At 55.8% G+C, this 17,228-nt stretch overlaps 2 protein-coding genes across 2 annotated transcripts; one reads left to right on the top strand and one right to left on the bottom strand.

Moving 5' to 3' along the window:
• Positions 1-552: 552 nt before the first annotated feature.
• On the bottom strand, positions 553-12,983 carry TGME49_206670 (hypothetical protein). Its single transcript, XM_018779372.1, has 8 exons — positions 12,091-12,983; positions 8,467-10,386; positions 6,838-7,904; positions 6,300-6,468; positions 3,699-5,851; positions 2,555-3,167; positions 1,830-2,106; positions 553-1,341 (listed from the first exon to the last, which is right to left on the bottom strand). Exons 2-8 carry the CDS (start codon positions 10,356-10,358, stop codon positions 1,297-1,299), a joined length of 6,216 nt encoding a protein of 2,071 aa, XP_018637236.1. The 5' UTR covers positions 10,359-10,386; positions 12,091-12,983; the 3' UTR covers positions 553-1,296.
• Positions 12,984-13,162: 179 nt separating this feature from the next.
• On the top strand, positions 13,163-16,933 carry TGME49_206660 (hypothetical protein). The gene has a single exon (XM_018779371.1). It carries the CDS (start codon positions 15,505-15,507, stop codon positions 16,669-16,671), a length of 1,167 nt encoding a protein of 388 aa, XP_018637237.1. The 5' UTR covers positions 13,163-15,504; the 3' UTR covers positions 16,672-16,933.
• Positions 16,934-17,228: the final 295 nt, after the last annotated feature.

Genomic DNA, 17,228 nt, shown 5'->3' on the forward strand with positions numbered 1-17,228 from the left:
TCCAACGTACAGAAGGTGCTGAGAGTGATGAAGAACCGCAACCATTTCTGAGCCAGGCACAGTTTGATACTGCCTGGTCTTTCCAGTCTTGGGCGTGGAAGCCGCATGCTTGCATTGTGTTGCAAGATTGCCTTGGGTTACTTGTCTCTAAGCTTAGAAGTTCGTTTCTTTCTCAATGAACTATCTGTACTTGATCCGACGTAATCATCAGCTGAGGCATGTCTTAGCTGCGTGTCGGTAAGACCAGAAGCGGGCATGTTTGCAGCTTTCTGACTTTTTCGCTGGGCATATTGTTGGAGTGGCTTCAGGCGGGGAACTTGTGTGCTTACGCATCCATGTGGTCGTCCCCACACCAAAGTAGGGAAAAACGTTTGAACGCAAACGTCCTATACTAGAAGGCTGGATCGGCAAAACGAGAATTCATATCTAAGTGAATGGAGCCTACACGGTTTTGGCCGAAAAACTTTGGTCTGAGAAGTGACAGCCACCGGAGTTCTCTCAATGCGCGCCCTTTCACGCAACTCTGTTCACCTGCTAATAACAGGTCTAGGTGAGGAAGAAGCTTTTCAAAACGCAGCTGTCGCCCTTGTTCAGAAGGGCAGGGAACGGTAGTTTCTTTTCTCTTCGATAAGAACCGCCCGAAGCTCTGTCACAACTTGTCGCGCGTACAAAACCGGCTGCGAGGAATTGCAGAGAACTTCCCAGAAAAAACTGGTTTCATTACGAACATATCGAAAAGAAAATGACTACACAGTGAGAGGCACGCAAGAATTCAAGCAGACTGAGAGTGAGAGATACGAGAACTTCGATCTCTCTCGGAAATCTATCTGGACTTCTGGAAAGGGTGTCTCCAACGAAGAAATGGAGCAAGAACTCCACAAAGAAGTACCACAGTGAGACAGCACTAAACTGCACTGGACGGCAAGCTGCTGCAAAGGACTGCGAGAAACAGAACAGGCAATCTTGAGCATCATTTGGAGGATGAGGCACTCGCGGAAACTCAGAAAAAGACATGCACTAAAAAAGACGCATCAAAAGCTGTGGTGCGGCAAGACCTGCACCCCCCCCCCAACTGTCATCTCCTATCTGCCCCAAATAACATATGCGATATACCCTCGTTTCTCCAGTCTGTCTTCTTTGTGAAGCCACACTTTTCTGTGGCCTTTTCTCCTTGGTCTCCAGTTCGATTTATCTCCTTCACCCCTTCCCCTGTCTATCGCTCTAACCCCCGTTGCCATCCAAGTCCGCGGCACTCGCCGCCCTTCTCTCCTCTTCGCTCTTCTCTGACTTCCAAAATCACTTGGCAATCACGTATGCGTACATGAAGTTTGCATCGGGAAGCTGCACGAAAACAATCACGACAGGGAAACACATCGAAAGCCATGACTCCAGGAACAATGAAGACCATCACGCACATCCCCAGTCGCCTCTGCGTCCTATACACAGGTCCCAGTCCCGGTCCGCTTCCCGTACAGTACGACACAGAACACTCGAAAAAACTTTCTCTCTTGATGTGTATCGGCATGTTTTCGAATCTCGTTGCGGCTGCAGCAGCAGTTTGTAAAAACGTATCCCTGTTGTCTATTTCCCTTCCTCTCTGCGCCACTCCTAGAGGCTCCGAAACTTGGAGTGCCTGCATATGTCACTTGACCGCTGCCTCTACGAGAGTCAGGCCCTCGTCTCCGCCGGCTGAAGTACGCCCCCATCGACACTTGTGGACCACGCAACGAAAAACAAGAAATGACTGTCCGCGGAAATCCGATGAGCTTCAGCGACTCTGTCTAGCAATTCCGTGATAACTTAGCACTCAGACATGCTGCGCCACTTACATCCAGCGGCTTGATGTATTTTGGGTTCGGCGGAACCATGTAGATCGCTTGGCTGGGGCTCTCGAGCAGGCCCACTCTCTCCTTGTTTATGAAATAATCGCACAGTTCATCGTACTGGCGACTGTCTTGCCGCGTGTCTGCCCCCAGCTGCCAAATGGAATAACGCAGAGAGCCTTCGCCGGAGCTGTGCGGAGCCGAGCCACCCTGGCGACCTCTTCGAAGGTGCGTCTGCAAACGGTCCAGGTTCGCTCGCTGATTCACGTCCAGAACGCCTGGCCTGGTAAAAAAAATAGAAATGAAAAAGAGGACCGTCCCAAACAAGAAAAACAACGCGAGGACGCGCAGAGGACAGTGCCTGACCGAGGTACGACCGCATTCTTGCATGAAAGATCATGCAAACAGACACAGACAGAAAGAAAACGTACCACGGCTCTCCAGATACCAGTACGTACACGTGAATCTATATATATATATATATATACGTATATACATATACATTTATTCGTGCTCTAGTGTTGGTTCGACGGCTCCGTAGACTGGTGCGTTCCGGGGTTGCAGAATACGTAGAAACATCGAACAGACACGAAGCGCGACTGCGTTCGTCATCTTCTATCCTTTTGTTCAGTTCTGTCTGTTCATCTGTTCCGCCACCTTCGTGACAGAAAGCCAGCCGTGTGCACTGCAAGAACGCGAGGCCTTTCTCACGTGCCTTTCTTTTTTCTTACGGTCGAATGCTGGGGTCCCCGCGAACGAATTTGGCGGACATGTTGCAGAGCCGTTGACCCTGTTTAAGGACTCGACACACCATGAGGAGTTGTCCAGATTCTTCGTCCTCGCCGCCTGCCTCCCCGCGGTTCGTCCCCATCTTCCCCGCGGTCGGCCGCTCAGACTCGTCCTCATCCAGGCTTCCGCGGCTGCAGCTTCGCCGGGACTCCCCCCGCTGTCTGTTCATACTTCTTCTGCGGCCACCAGAGGCTTGTGGTGGAGAATGGCTGTCCGATTCGAACGAGCCCTGGAGGCCCGAAGCCGCGCGGATCAGCCCCTTGCCGCCTTCGCGCTCCTCCTCGTCCATCAGCTGCACCTTGTCTCCGAGCCGGTGTTCGTCGAGGCCGTAGCTCCGCCCGGGGTACGCCGAGAACGGCGGCGACCGCCGGCCCCGCCCAACCATCGGATCGGGCGACGGCCCCCGGGGGTTCCGATCGCTCCCCCGGTACCCGTACTCATCGTAGTATCTCCTTTGTCTCTTGTTAGGACCGAACGGAGACCGATCGCGCTCAGACCCCATGGCATGCGCCCCGCGGGGAGCGCCCAGCACTCCGCCGCGCATGCGAGGCATGTCTGGAAAAGAGCAGCAGTGGAAAAAACGACGACGACCGTGGACAAACAAAAGTTTCGAAAGCAGTGGAACACGGCAGGGGAAAGGAGGAGCGGGACAGTAAAGCCAAGAAGGAGCGCAGGCGCAACAAAAGGAAAAAGTCGGAAAGGAGAGAAGACGGTCTGGATGTCACAACAAGCATTTGGTGTCAGACGAATCACGGGACAGGAGCAGGAAAAGAGACCGAATCGAATGGAGAGCAAATGCGTCTCGAAACAACACAGAAACAAATGCCGTCAGAAGTGCAGAAAACAGGCGGTAAGCAAGCATGCAATGGCGGCTAGAACATGAAGGTCCAAAACAAGAGGACAGAGAAGAGAAGCCTGCTGCCTGAAGACGCCATGGACATGGGTTTCTCACTAGCTACCGTCTACCACAAATGCATGTATTGGACGGGGGAGACCCAGGGAAACGTTTGCACGTTTGCATGCACTTGCAGTGGAGCTTCGAGCGATTTATGTGATTTCTCCCTGTTCGAAAGAATAGGCCCTTACCTGGCATGCTGCCCATCATTCCGTAGCCTGCATCGCCACCAGGTCCCATCCGTCGGCCTTGCATAGAGTGATGGTGATAGACTGAGTCAGCGCCTACTCCCCTGGAGTCGAAAGCCCCCGCTCCTCGTCTGTCTCCCATGTCTCCTCGCCCTAAGAGGCCTTCGTCAAACCGATTCGATGGGTAGTACACTGCTCTCTCGCCCATGTCACTTCCTCGGCTTCGACTGCGACTGCGGCTGCTCATGGCCGTTTCTCCGCCTCGCGAGTATCTGTTTCGTCCCCGTTTGTCTCGGCCCCGTCCGCGATCCCCGTCACCGTCGGGTCCGCCGCCGCCTGGGTAGTGGGGTAGATCGAGGAGAGAAGAGCCTGGTCCTCTGTCTCTCTCTCTTCCTCTGTCCCTGGAGTTTCTTCTCTCTCGTCCATGGAGACTCGTAGCATCCTCCGCCTCGCCGTTCATGTAGCCGCCCACCGCTCTTCCTAGTCGGCCCTCCAGTGGGTAAACTCTGCCTCGAGCCCCCCCGCGGCGGCCGTCGTCTGCGTCTCCTAAATGAGGCCTGCCTGTTCCGCGTTCTTCATTGCTACCGTCGCGATGTGACGAACGCGGACCCTCAGTACTCCGCTCGTGCGAGCGTCTTCTTCTTCCGTCTGGAACCCCGTCGGCGGGACCCGCACCAGCGCCCTGCCTCTCTCGATCTCGATCGTCGGCCTGTCCCGGAGAAGGCATGCTGGGGTCTCCAAGCTTGCTTCCAGGCTCCCGCAAGGGCCGGGCTGCATGCGTGCCCGACGCAGACGGACCGTCTGCCTTCGAAAACAACTCTGCCTTCAGTCGTTCCTTTGCGAGGTCCAGGATCATGGAATCGAGCAGACTTGGGTCTCCGCGAAGCAGGTCCATAAGCGGGTCGGAAGAAGACCCGTCTGCCTTCCGTCCTGTCGTGTGGGGCTGCACCCCGCTGTTCGTCCCTTCCTCGTCTTGTCCGCGACCGAAGCCACCGCTGCCAACGGAGGCCGCCGCCCTCTCGCGCAGCCGCTCGCGGATGAGGCCGAGCAACGAGTCTTCTTTGTCTTTGTCGCCTCGTCTCTCATCCTTCCGGTGCCTGCGCCCGCGATCGCCCGAGTTTCTTCGTCGCTTTCCGTGGCCGGACTCCTCGGTTCGGTCGCCATCCTCCTGATCGCTCTCGCTGCTGCTGCCGTCCTCGTTGCCAAGCCCTCGGTCCTTTCTCCTTCTCTGTCTCCCTCGCCCCAGGTGACCCTCCGGCCCTGCTTCCCCGGGGGGCGCGTGACCTGCGCCCGAGAGGTTCCCTTGAAAGGCGAGGCCCCTACCCCCGCGCCCGCGCCCCCCGCGGTTCCCAGGGCCCAGCGTCGCCACGCCAGGCCCCTCCAACAGCATGCCTCCACCTTTCGCGTCTTTCCTCAAATGCCCCGAAGCCGCCATTCCCTCTGCATGCGGCCACACGCCTCCAAAGTGGAGAGACGCACCTGCACCATGTGGACCCACTGCCCCGCCAGGAGCCAACACACCCGGCCCTGCGTTCGCAGGCATGTTGTACGGAGACCCGGGGGGCGGAGGGAGCGGGTGCCGCGAAGGTGGAAAAGGCGCGTTTCCAGAGAAGCCCTCGCCCTGCTGGCTTCCCTGAAGCCCTGCATTTGCGCCTGGGCGCTTCGAACCCTGGGGCGCAGACCCACCGCCCCACGGGCAGCCTGGGGGCGGCGGAATGGACCCAGGCCCGTTGGGGCCACCCGCCGACGGGCCAGGCGGCCCCGGGGGCCCGTCCATCGACCTGAGGCCTTGGAACTGCTGGCCTCTGCAGGCCACGGGTCCCCCTCCGCCAGACGCCGGCGAAGGCGGCGGGACGCCCCCTTGGCTCATTCCCCCAGTGTGGCGCTGCCCCGTGGAGGGATTGAGGTGGCGCGGGTCTCCAGAGGGCCCTGCGGGTGCGAAGGCGGCGCTGCCGCTTCCCGCTGCAGTGGCCGCCTGCCCTCGACGCGAGGATCCGGTGCGGAAGCGAGACGAGGCCGACGGACTGCGAGAGCGAGCGTGACGGTTTCTGCGGTTCGCCACCGCTGCTTGGGCTCCAGAGCCGTCGCCTCCCGTCGACGCATGCGACGCATTCGGGTCGAGTGGAGAGAAATCCACGTTCAGGTAAATTTCCCGCCTGGAAACAAACGAAAAAGAGAGAGAGAGTACGCACTCGTGGAAACGCTGAGACACCTGAGAGTTCAGAAAAGCCGCTGCGGCAGATTGTTGGATAGACGGCCCCGAGCAACAGTGGAGACAAAAATTCAGACTCTTGGCAAGGGTTTACGAGACGAAACACCCTGACTGCTCGAGCACGGACTAGCACGAAAGGAAACACCGAAGAAGCGGGAAGGAGTCGCCAGCCATAGAATGCATCCTGCCCATGAGAGAACTGATCTCTTTATGTCAACTTCTCCGCTCCTTGCCTCCTTTGTTTCGTTCCCTCGCCACTTTGGTGTCCTTGGTTCGCTCTCATTCGATCTGCGACGCGTCTTGTGGCCCCCTCACCCCGCCTGTGTGGGCTCCCTCTCCCGACTGTCTCCCTCAGCCCTTCCTCGCCCTTCTGTCCCCTTCGCGTGCCTCACCCCACAAGGAGACCGTAAAGGTGGTTGCGGGCTTTGACTGCGTCCCGCGTTCTTCGATAGTGGACAAAGCCACACGTCTTCTCCGCCAGCAGGCGGAAACGGACGACTTCCCCAAAGTGCTCGAACAGGCTCCTCAGGCGATCTTGTTCAGGCTTCTTGCACATGAACTCTGCAGAATAGAGAGACAACGAAGCGATGAAGCTGTGAGACGCCCTGCGCAGGGAGGCGCGGAGAGCCAAGAAATGGGTCATAAGACCTTCCCGGAAAGAGGGCCAGGACGAAAAACTCGAAAACGGTGTCAAACAGGCTTGTGTGGGATTTCCAACACAAGGAGACAGTCGCGGAAATGCACAGGAGCCAATGAATCTACGCAAACACGTAACGTCCTGTACGTACAGACGGTCAGGGTTACACTGTCTGCCCTGGTTGTGTTCGACTCTTTTTGTGGACCTTTGCAGCAAACGAGCAACTACGGCTACACCGCTTCGTCGACGTCCCCGGACGCTAACGCGTTTTGCTATCACAACAAGGAACCTACCTCGGACATTGCCTAGCCAGAGAACGCTGTTCGGTTTGCGTGGGCCAGCCGGTTCGATCTCGATCCCGATCTCATTCACTTCCAGTTTCTTCTGTGCAGCCATGCATGCCTTCTTTGTCCTGTACGTGATGTGAGCGACGACTTCAGGTCCTGCCGCCGCGGGGCCGGTAGCTTCCTTGACTTCTGTCTCCAGCTGAAGCTTCTCGTCTTTTTCTTCCTTTACGGCTGCCACCAAGGCATCCGCAGTCCCGTCGCCTTCGTCCTTTATTTCCTTCTTGACTTCGTCCGTCTCTCTCTTCTCGACGCCCGTCTCCATCTCCGTTTCCAAACCGGTGGGGAGAGACTCGTCTTCTTCCCCCGCGGATCCTGCTGTGTCTGCAGCGCCCCCGCTCAACGTAGCAAGGTCACCTTCCTGGGGTTCACTCCCGTCGCCTGCAACCTCGGGCTCACTGCTGTCCCGATCCAGACTCGCGTCTCCACCCTGGAACTTGTCTTCGGCAACTTTCTGTCCTTTCTCCTCTCCGTCCTTGTCCTCGCCGTCCCTCTCGTGGCTCTCCTCGTCTCCAAGGTGTTCCGCGTGCTCTTCTTCCGGCTTCTCCAGATCCTCTTCCTGCTCCCTGTCTTCGTCTTCCTGCTCTCCGTCCTCGTCGTCCTGCTCTCTGTCATCATCTTCCTGCTCTCTGCCCTCGTCGCCTTCCTCACCGTCTTGACCCTCGCCGGAATGCATGTCAGCTTCTTCCTCTGGCACCCCGCTCTCCTCGGCCGCTTCAGAGTGCGGCGTGGTGGCGCCTTCGTCTTCCACGCCTCCTCGCTCTTCACTCTCACCCTCGCCCTTCTCGTGTTCGCCCTCCAGGCGAAGGTCTCCGTCCCTGTCGCCCCCGTCCGAGGCTTCCCGGCTCTGGGCGCAGAGCGCCGAGGCTCGACTCTCTTCTTCGTTCTCCGTAGCTCTGGGTAGGGGAGGGATGAACTCCAAATCAAAGTCGGACTCGCCCGTGGTCGTCTGAAGCCAGGCCGTCATCGCCTCCATGCTCAACAGTGACTGCGGAATGTTGCTCAGCAACAAATACCTGATGAAAGGCACGACCCATAAAAACGGAAGAATGCCTAGGTTTCACTACTGTACCATTTTCTGCTAGAAATACCGTTCCGGTGAGATTTGCATACATGGCGGCCACCAGAGACCAAAGCGCCTACACAAACCGGAGAATGAGGTCGTTCTCCCCATGTTCAAAACAGGCAGGCATGTGCCTGAAAGGGCCGGCAACGCGAGAAGAGAGGAAAACGAGAGGTGACATGCGAAAGGGAAAGTAAAAGACAAACTCACAACCGAAAGGGTCCTACTGTTCGAGAGACTCACCCCAACCCACACAACAGCAGAGCACGTCGTTCCTGCATATAATGCGACACAGCCGATGGCCCCGACAAACCACGGTCGAGTCTGTTAGATAAAAAGCTTTCCTTTTAATTTTGTGGCATTGCCCTTCCTCTTCGCGACCGCCTACATTTCGTCTTAATGGGAACAGGAACCATAAACTTGTTGATGAAAGCGGCTTGTCGCGTGTGTGAGCCAAAAAAGACTCCACGTCAGGCGACAAGCGCCCCGGAATCGAGCAGCGGCGGAAAGCTTACCGATTCGTATAGCCGAATTTCTTCCAGAGCTCTCTGTAGTCATTCATTTGCTCCTCAATCGTCATCTTCTCTCTCCAAAAAGAGACAGGGCGCTCGAGCCTCTGCTCTGCCGTCAGTCGCTCTCGAGAGCCAGCCACGCCGCCGACTCCCACCTTGCCAGTGGCGCCCGCGGCAAAGCGTCGCCCTCCGACCTTTCCTGTCTCTCTCGCCGCCTCGCCCTTCGTCTCCTCGCCAGCGTGCTCGCCCGTTGGCGGGCCTTCCTCTCGGGGTGTCAACCGCACTTTGGCGTCTCCTGTGCCCTGGCCTGCACCAACAGCGTCGACCTCTCGGCCTTGTACGCCTGCGGCATCTGGCCGCGGACGCAAGACAGCCTTTCCGCCTCCTGGCCTCCCATCTGCGACTCCGCCAGGCCCGGGCTGCTGGGGGGGCGGCGGCGGAGGACAGCAAGGCCCACTCTGGCCCCCGCGGCCCATCATGGGAGCCGGAGGCGGGGGAGGCGGTGGCGGCCCGCCCAGTCCCATTGGCCCGCCGAAGCCCGCGCGAGGCAGCCCCAAGGGCCCACCGACGATGGGCGGCGGCAAAGGCCCGCCCATCGGCGGCCCCACAGGCCCCTGCGCCCCGCCGGGGCGCGGCGGGAAGGGCGGGGGAGGCCCTAGGGGCGAGCGAACGCCGGGACCGGCAGGCAGGCCCGCCACGCCCACGGGTGGAGGCCCGCCACCTGCCCCCGAGCCGGGGCCCATGCAGCCGGCGACCGCCCCTCCCACGCCGGGGCCTTGAGCTCCAGTTCCCGGGCCAGAGGCTCCTGGGGCCGGCGGGGACTGGCGCCCGCGGAGGTTCTGGACGTTTCCGGCGTTCGCGCCCGCGGCGCCTTTACCGAGCTGTCTCTTTCCAGACGCGCCGTCGGGACTCAACAGGTTGTTGTCTCTGCGGTTCTGCGCATTTCGAGAAGTGTCTCGAGCGAAGAGCACCTGAACCATGCACTTGCCGAAGACCTTTCCGTCGAAACTCTTTCTGACCGCAGCCGCGTCGTCCGCGCGTCTGAAGCGCACAAGCCAGCTAGCCCTTCGCCGGGAGGAGTCGCTCCCTTGGCCGGCGTCTGGTTGGCCACTCGCGAAGCGCGAGCTGACGACCTCCTCGACTTCTCCGACGCGACTCAGTGCTTCCTGAAGAGCAATGTGGGTAAGGTTGGGGGGGAGATTGAGGAACTCGAGAGTCCGAGACCGAAACGAGGGGTTCTGCGGGGTCACCCGACAGAAGGGGACTTCGTCTTCGCTGATCTCGCCTTCTTCGTCGCTGTCGGGCTCACAGAGATTGGCGATCTCGGCGAGCGCCGCCGAGACGCGCTCAGCAGAGACCACCGACCGCGGCGAGCTGGCCGACGAACGAGCGCGTCTCTTAGAGCCTCGCAGAAACCCACCGTCTCTGCCCTCGCCCGTGTCTGGGAGCGTCGACGAGGCCTCCTCCTGGGAGTGTGGCGGGGGCTCCGCGTCCCCGGAAGTGGACTCGGGGTCACCGTCGCCTCCGTCGAGCCCTGCGTCTTCCTGCGCGCCCTCCAGCTCTTCTTCGCCTCCCGACAAAGGTTGCGCGTCAAGAGAAAGCTCGCCTTCGTCCCGCGGCTCTTCGTTGCTGAAATCGAGTTTCTCCTCGTCTTCCGGGTCGGCAAAGTCCGCGTCACCACCTTCGTCGAGCACCTCTCCCTGATCTTGGCCCGGCGATAGCCGGCCCTCGTGAAGGCCTGTGCCGTACTCAACTTCTCTTTCTTCTTCCTCTCTGTCCTCCCCGCCTTCACTCTCAAGCACCGACGCATGCACCACAGCGCTCTCGAACTTGAGTTCTCCCGCTCCGCCGCACGGAGTCTCCCGTCCCTCCGGCGGCGCCTCTTCTTCCTCCATGTTTTTTACTGGGCTCTGGACGAGAAGCCTGTCAAGGCAAGAGGATGAGAGGAACAAGAGGAAACGCCATGCCAGCGCGCGCGAAGAAAAAGAAGAGTGGAACAGAGGGGCCCCACCGTTTCACTCGAAACGGCTCAGATTGTGAAAAGGAACGAGAGACACATTCGCAGAAACAACGATATGCACGCGTCGACCTCTATGGTCAGACGCCAAGGCAGAAGTCTTTCGAGTCACGCAGAGTGGTGCCAGACAAATACTAGCTATCTTGAAACATCCAAGGCACACACGAGTCGTCACGCAAGGTGAAGTCCGCAAAAAAGAGGGGAGACGACGTAAGAACAGAAAGGCAACGGTAGACAACCTCAAGCGCCAACTGTACGGAGATACACACACGCACACACTTTTCGGCCAGACAGACGCCACGAAAAGGCTCCTCAGAGAAAAAAACCTGACAGAACTGCACTCTACTGGAGAAAGAAGAGCCAGTAGGGTGGCGTGAAGGAGCGCAACAGCGAGCGAAGCGTTACAAAGAGAGCATGACACAGTTCGCACAGACGCGGAGTCAGAAGCCGGAAATGGGGAAGAAAAGCGTTCCTCGGCGGCCTCGCTTCTCGACAAGGGGCGCCAGCGAAGAAAGCCGGTACACGCTGAAAACGAAGAGAAAACGAATTCTCGGGTGGTCCTTTACGCCCAACGGGAAGGAGAGCACACAGTTCTGTGAAGGGTGCATGCAACTCTGAGCAGACGTCTCCAAAAGACTGCAAACTTTCTCACAAAAGTGCTCTACAACAGAGGTACCGCGCTCGCGTAGAATGAGAAAAGGTAGGCGCATCCGAGTAAAGACTTGAGTAACTACTTATACCCGAGGTTAAATACGAACAGTGACGCCGAGAAGACAAGCGTTTCAGCTACGAGTGACCAACAGTGGAGCGCTGCTTCTGCTTCGGGGATGACCACGTCAGCAGAAGCGCCGAGACACGCGAAGGTGAGACTCAAGAAGAGACAATCGCCCTGCGACGGGGCGTTGGGCAGTCCTCCCCGCGGGAGCGCGATCTGAAAATAGTTCTGGTCTCTCGTCTCTCCACTGGTCTACACAGGGTTCGAAGAGAGCCGGTCTCGCAAGAAAAGGGCCGGAACGACGGACTCAATAAACTGAATCTGAAGAGAAAAGCGCTAAGCAGGAAAGGGCTACGTGGACGACACTGTGGTGTGCTTGAATCATCGCGCAGCGACAGGAACTCGATTGAAAAGAGTATGCGAGAACCTCTCCTCGCTTCGGTTGCTTCTGAGAGAGACGGAAAACTCAAGGATTCAGAAGACACACCTGGACCAAAAATGCACGGAAACGGGGGCAACTACATCCCGACCGAAGTGGGGAACGGATGTCCGGCGCTTGTTTCTCGCGGAACGAGACACGCATACCTGTGAGAGTGTTTCGAAAAGGACTCTCTTCGTGTTTATCCACGTTTTTTTGACTTCAGCGACTGAAAAAAACTTTGAAGACGGGTGACTGGGAAGGGAGACGGAGCAAGGAACGCAGAGGAGACATGGGCCACAGCGCGAAGAAATCCGAGCTGTGACGCCTCGAACTGAAGCCGTTCCACCGAAGGCAAAGGCGTCTGCGCCCTCTCTCCATGAGCGTCTCGTCTCGGTGGCACTGTGAGCAGCGAGTTGAGGGAAGCAGTCAGGAGAGCGGAGGCCACACACGCAGGCGAGAAAGCTTTGATCTTACCCGTGAAGAAGAGACCGATCGGCCGCATGCAACGGACCGCCGCAGAGCTGGTCTCTCTGCCGAACTTGGAAACCCACGGCCTTTCCGGGAACGCGTGTGGTCGAAGAGGCAGACGGGGAGAGACGACGAAAAAGGGCGGGGAGAATTCAAAATTTGACAGCGAGTCACGTGAAGACTAAAAAAGTGTGGCCTGAGGGGAAACCGTGGCAGAGGCAACGCGGTAAAAGTGCACTGCGTGCGGACATGCCTTGCCTTGGAATCAGAAAAACTGCACGCAACTGGAGTTGCTAAGGCGCCACTGGGAAAAAGGACAAGGTTGCAACGGGCCCTGCACGAGAAAAAACACCGCAGGCAGGAATGAATGCCACCACCGGAAAGCGACTGAAAGACGTGCATGTACGGCAGAGCTTGACAACGAGGTACGCGCTATTGGATGACCGTTTCGGGGAGAGAACGAAAAGGGAAATGCACGAAAAAAAGTCCCAGATAGAAAGAACCACGCAGAGGCGCCGACGGAAGTTGGCAAGTTCCCAGCACCGGGTGACGGTGTTTTTCCAGCAAGGAAAGAAATAGAAACTAGAGAGTGTGGTGGAGCCGGCAAAACAGAACAGGTAGAGTTTGTCCGCTACTTGGGACGGAAAGTGGAAGAAATGGACGTAAAAGAGAAAAACAGGAGCACGAGCAACTCCCACGAAAAAGAAACGGAGAGACACCGTGTGCCAGAGAATCCGACGGAGGGGGCTACTTCAGAGTTGCGCGTGGACTTGTGCTGGAGAAGACGGAGTGAATGAACAGAGAAAAGGGTTGAGAACGCGAGCAAAGCTCTTGCTGTGGCTAAACCCACGGTTTCTCCATCAGAGTTCTTCCCATCCTGCATTCGTTCCGATTCTCACATACAAGCACTTAAAAGAAGTGGAGGCGACGGCTTATAGACAGAGGGAAGGACGCCAGGCCACCCGCCTCGACGGCTTACTTCCACGAGCGGCTCTTTTCTGGACCACTACGCACCGATGAACAGAAGCACTTACTTTGATTGCCTTTCTGTGCCTGTGGCAAACAATGCGCTTTGAACATTTTACATCACACCACTGGGACGTCTTGGCAGGAAGAGCTCTAGACTTTGACAAGGCAATCCTCCTCTCTCTCGCGGTGGTTCCGTTCCGTTCTTACCCCCCACTCCGTCTCGTATAGCACGCCAGCAGGGTGCCCTTGGGAGTGTCAGCGGGAGAAGCTGCAGAAATACCGCGACCTTTTCTGCTCGGAGACATACATCTAAATTACCTGTCCAGATCTGAATCGTGTATGCTTTGCGGTTTGCGAAGGCATCTTAACCGAGAAAATATGCTTAACGTGTGGCAGAAACCGTCCAGTCTCTTGCAGGGTTCAGTTGGCCACGCGTAATCAGTCACTTTCAGGCAGGAGAGTCACTCAGGTGTTTAGGCGTGCGCATAGAACAATTTGTTTTTCTGTTTTCTCTTTCAATCACTAGTTTCACTCTTCCGGAAGCAATTGTCCACACGCCGTGAGTATTTTTAGCTGGGCGCTCAGACGTCACCTCGGAAGCGTCGTCAGTGTCGGAGGAATCTTCGTTCACAGCTTCGGTGGTGCACGGGATTTGTGGATGCCTTCAGTTGTGAATAGAAGTTCAGAAAAAGACAGTTACCGCGCTAGTTATAATGAAGAAGAGGAAACTTTTCATCTTTCCCCGAATGCCCAGTCCAGGTGGCTGTAGCAAGCCAGGGACCGGCTGCGTACGTCACGCTTGCAGTCCTGTGTGCCGACGCTAAGTCAGTCCAGGGTCTGACTGGAACATCAGCGATGGTGCTGGATGCACATTAAAGCTTGCTGAAAGGAATATTGCGGGAGCCAAGGTAGCTAGTGTGGTCTAGCACAGGCAGGTTCGGGCTGGTGAAGACCTTGAGTCTTTCGGTCGTATCCGGCCCCGAACAAAAAAGCGAAAGTGGACAGCTGCAGAAATGCCAAAATACGTGGGTTTGTCACGTGCCCCTTGTGGACTTAGAACAAGAACGAAACAAGCTTTTCCCTTTTACGGCCGCGATGATACTTAGGGTGTAGTCCGCGCTCTAGAAACCGCCGGTTCCGGTACATTCTTGTATCTTTCTTTCGAACAAATACCTTGCGTGCGTGGCCGACATGCATCAGCGAAGAAATGCGAAGCGCGGACTGCAAAGAAGGAAACTCCTCCTTTTCGGATTGTGTGCCCCGCTTCATCTCTTTAGAATGGGGAGACCAACAACCACAGCATTTGTATACTTGAACGTACGAAATCCGATTCACTTCCCCAACGCAACCTTACCCCATGCTCCATGAGCATGCTTGTGATTATTGCAGTGATTCCCGTCGATGGGCATCTTTTGAACATGGTGAACACCTGTTAGGGACAGCCATTTTTCGCATCACTTTTTCCGTCCCGTCAATATGGTTCGAATTCTATTACTCTGTGCTGAACCTCCGGAGAACAAGCCTCCCGGTAGACGTTCTTGTCTGGTGCAAGCAAGTCTTTCTAGCATAGTCTTTCTCCCGACCACCGAGTTTTGTCAGTGTCGTTCCCATGTTCATTTCGTCCAGAATCTGCCCTTTGAGACAGGGTTGTGATAAAGGCATGTGGTGCTAGAAGGAGGGTGAGAGCTGCAGCTGTCAGACTTTCTTTGGTTATCTGAAGGCATCCCCTTTCACGAGAGCGGCTTCACTTGTTTTGTTGATTAAGTGACGCAACCCTTCTCTGACCGGGGACCCACGGTGCAAGAGATCGTGGGTGTCGCCCGGGAAGCGATTTTTTGCTTCTTGATTTTTTTACAAGACTTATCCAAGACAGAAATGTTAGCCCGTTAGGGACGTCAGAACTATAACATCGGGAATGATGTATTAGTCGCTGTACTTCCATATGTGCAGGTCATTATGCCATAACGTAAATGTGTGGTACTTGGATTTCTGTCTGTGTATACCCATACAGGCAGGTCTTCTTTGTTGGTTGTAATTTTTCCCCGGTCCCGACCACTGGGAGCAAATGCGAGGAACAGTACACCCTCGTAAGCCATCGCTCATGATCGTGATGAATTTGCACACACGTTTTTCTTTCTAAATCGACACCCCTTGTTAAGAGCTTCACAATTCGAGGAAACCCCCTCACTCATTCCGTCCTGTTTTGGCACTTGTCTGTCGCCCTTTTAATTCCCCCCTTCAAAAACCAGAGAAAACGAAGTTGCTAAACGAGGGGGCGTCCTCTAGAAAAAGGCATCTCATTTGTCCACGCAGAGCAGTTACGTGCATGCTGCTATCCTTCTGTGTGTCTGTCTTGGCAATTACTTGTTCTTTTAAGGAAAAAAAATTCTCGGTTTTCTTGGCGAAAGGGAACGTTCCTTCACACCGGTGGTAATTCCGTTTACGCGCATCATGGTGTGTTTCTTTTCGTGTATTTCATCTCCCTTTTGTGGCGTTCGACGCCGGTTACGCCACAGAGGAGTGAAGAAATATCAGACAAGCAATGAAGGAACGGTAACGAGGGTTTATGATTCGGTGTCGCCTATCTCGATTGCGTCGCCATCCCCAGTTCAGAAATCGTTTTGTTCGTTCCACCAAAAGTTCTCTTCTTCCGTTCCCCCTCAGAAACCATGGGTGCCCGTGCTGTCTTCAGTTGCCTCATCAGCATACTCTACATGCTACGGTGGTCAGAACTTCAGGTCCGTGATCGAATGCAGCGAAGTAGGGGACAGAAGCAGTGAAACACATATGCTAATAAACATGCCTGTGAACGGGACAGGGGAGCCTCAACTATCTGCGTCTCTCCAGGTCACACTCTCCTCGCAGCACAAGCCAAACTCCGAGAGAATTGCCTCTCCTAGTGCCCTAGAGTATTCTCTCGCTTCCGGCACAGTGCAGAGACTGGATGCAGCAGAGATTAGCGCTGCCGCTACCGAGGAGTTTCACGCACAGCAGCAGACAAGAGTAGTTGATTTTCTTTATTCAAACTCTCAACTGCAGCAGCCGCGCCTGTCTCCTAACGGAGGAAAGGAAGCGGCACCCCTTGGGTTCATCGGAGGGGAGGATAATAAAACTGCATGGTGCAAACGGAAAAGAAGCTCCACGGTGCAAAGACAAACCATCCCCAAAGTTAGAGACCGAAGAATGCCATGTAAAAAAGAGATGATGCGCTCTACTCCTGGTACTCCCTTACACGAGAACTCCAGCCGATTTCTTGTTTCTGGGGACCAACGTACGACAGCAGGGACAGAAAACATTACGCCACATCTTCGGAATACACCCGTACAACGATTGCCACCAATCCCTCTCGATGCAGCAAAAGCTACGTTTTGTCTCGACCGCTTCTGTTTCGGAGGAGAAAGGCGAAAGGGACGGCATAACATGGCAGCTCGTCTAGTAACTCACATGGCGGACGTCGAAGCGGATGAGAAAGAAGAAACAACTCGTTCACTTCTGTCAGAGAGAGAAATCGATGGTGAACTCTTTAACCTTGGAGAAGGAATGCAAGTGGGCGATGAAGACCTGCTCTTTCTCAGTGATATGACATCGTACATCGATTGCCATTTCGCAGATGGCTAATGTGCGCGGACGAATTTCCAAGGGCTACCCTTCCCTTTTTTAAGAAATTGACGTCAGTCGATGCTACATCATTTCGATCCACCAATTGCCCCTTGATTGTTTTAGGTTAAAACATGTTCCTGGCTACATGTATTTGCTGACCAGCTTACATGTCATGAGAATGTTGACAGCAAGTCGTGTCCCAGGCATGTTTCGGCGTGCCAACCGCTGCTATTGACTTCTTTGTCAACCGATCCTTGCTCACCGCCAGACAGTTCCGACATCTAGTTCAAAGCAATCAATGAACATCTCTCATAGGTTGCTGCCTATACCAAAAGACAAGTCACAGATACCCCAGGTGTCCGGTCATGTTGACTCACTGGCCCCTATTATGCTGTGTCACAGTCTGCTTGAAAAGCTGCACGCCATCAAGTCGTTGGGAACAATATGTCGAAGGTGCGTGGTGCGGCCTGTTAGCACATTTGCAGCTGTTATGTGGGACTAGCATGATGCCCAACGCAGCCTCAATAAAGAGAATTATGTGAATAAATTCATGCAAAAGCAGGTGCTGATTGGTC

Source organism: Toxoplasma gondii, chromosome VIIa, assembly GCF_000006565.2.
Source record: "Toxoplasma gondii ME49 chromosome VIIa, whole genome shotgun sequence".
NCBI classification, from domain to species: domain Eukaryota; phylum Apicomplexa; class Conoidasida; order Eucoccidiorida; family Sarcocystidae; genus Toxoplasma; species Toxoplasma gondii.

Excerpts from the sequence above, each read along its gene's own strand:
- TGME49_206670 (XM_018779372.1), bottom strand. The coding sequence starts at position 10,358 with ATGGAGGAAGAAGAGGCGCCGCCGGAGGGACGGGAGACTCCGTGCGGC. Across the intron at positions 2,107-2,554 it reads GGGGACCCCAGCATTCGACC|GCCAGGCGTTCTGGACGTGA; the intron begins GTAAGAAAAAAG and ends TTTTTTTACCAG. Across the intron at positions 1,342-1,829 it reads AATACATCAAGCCGCTGGAT|CTTCCCGATGCAAACTTCAT; the intron begins GTAAGTGGCGCA and ends GTTTTCGTGCAG.
- TGME49_206660 (XM_018779371.1), top strand. The coding sequence starts at position 15,505 with ATGGTGTGTTTCTTTTCGTGTATTTCATCTCCCTTTTGTGGCGTTCGA.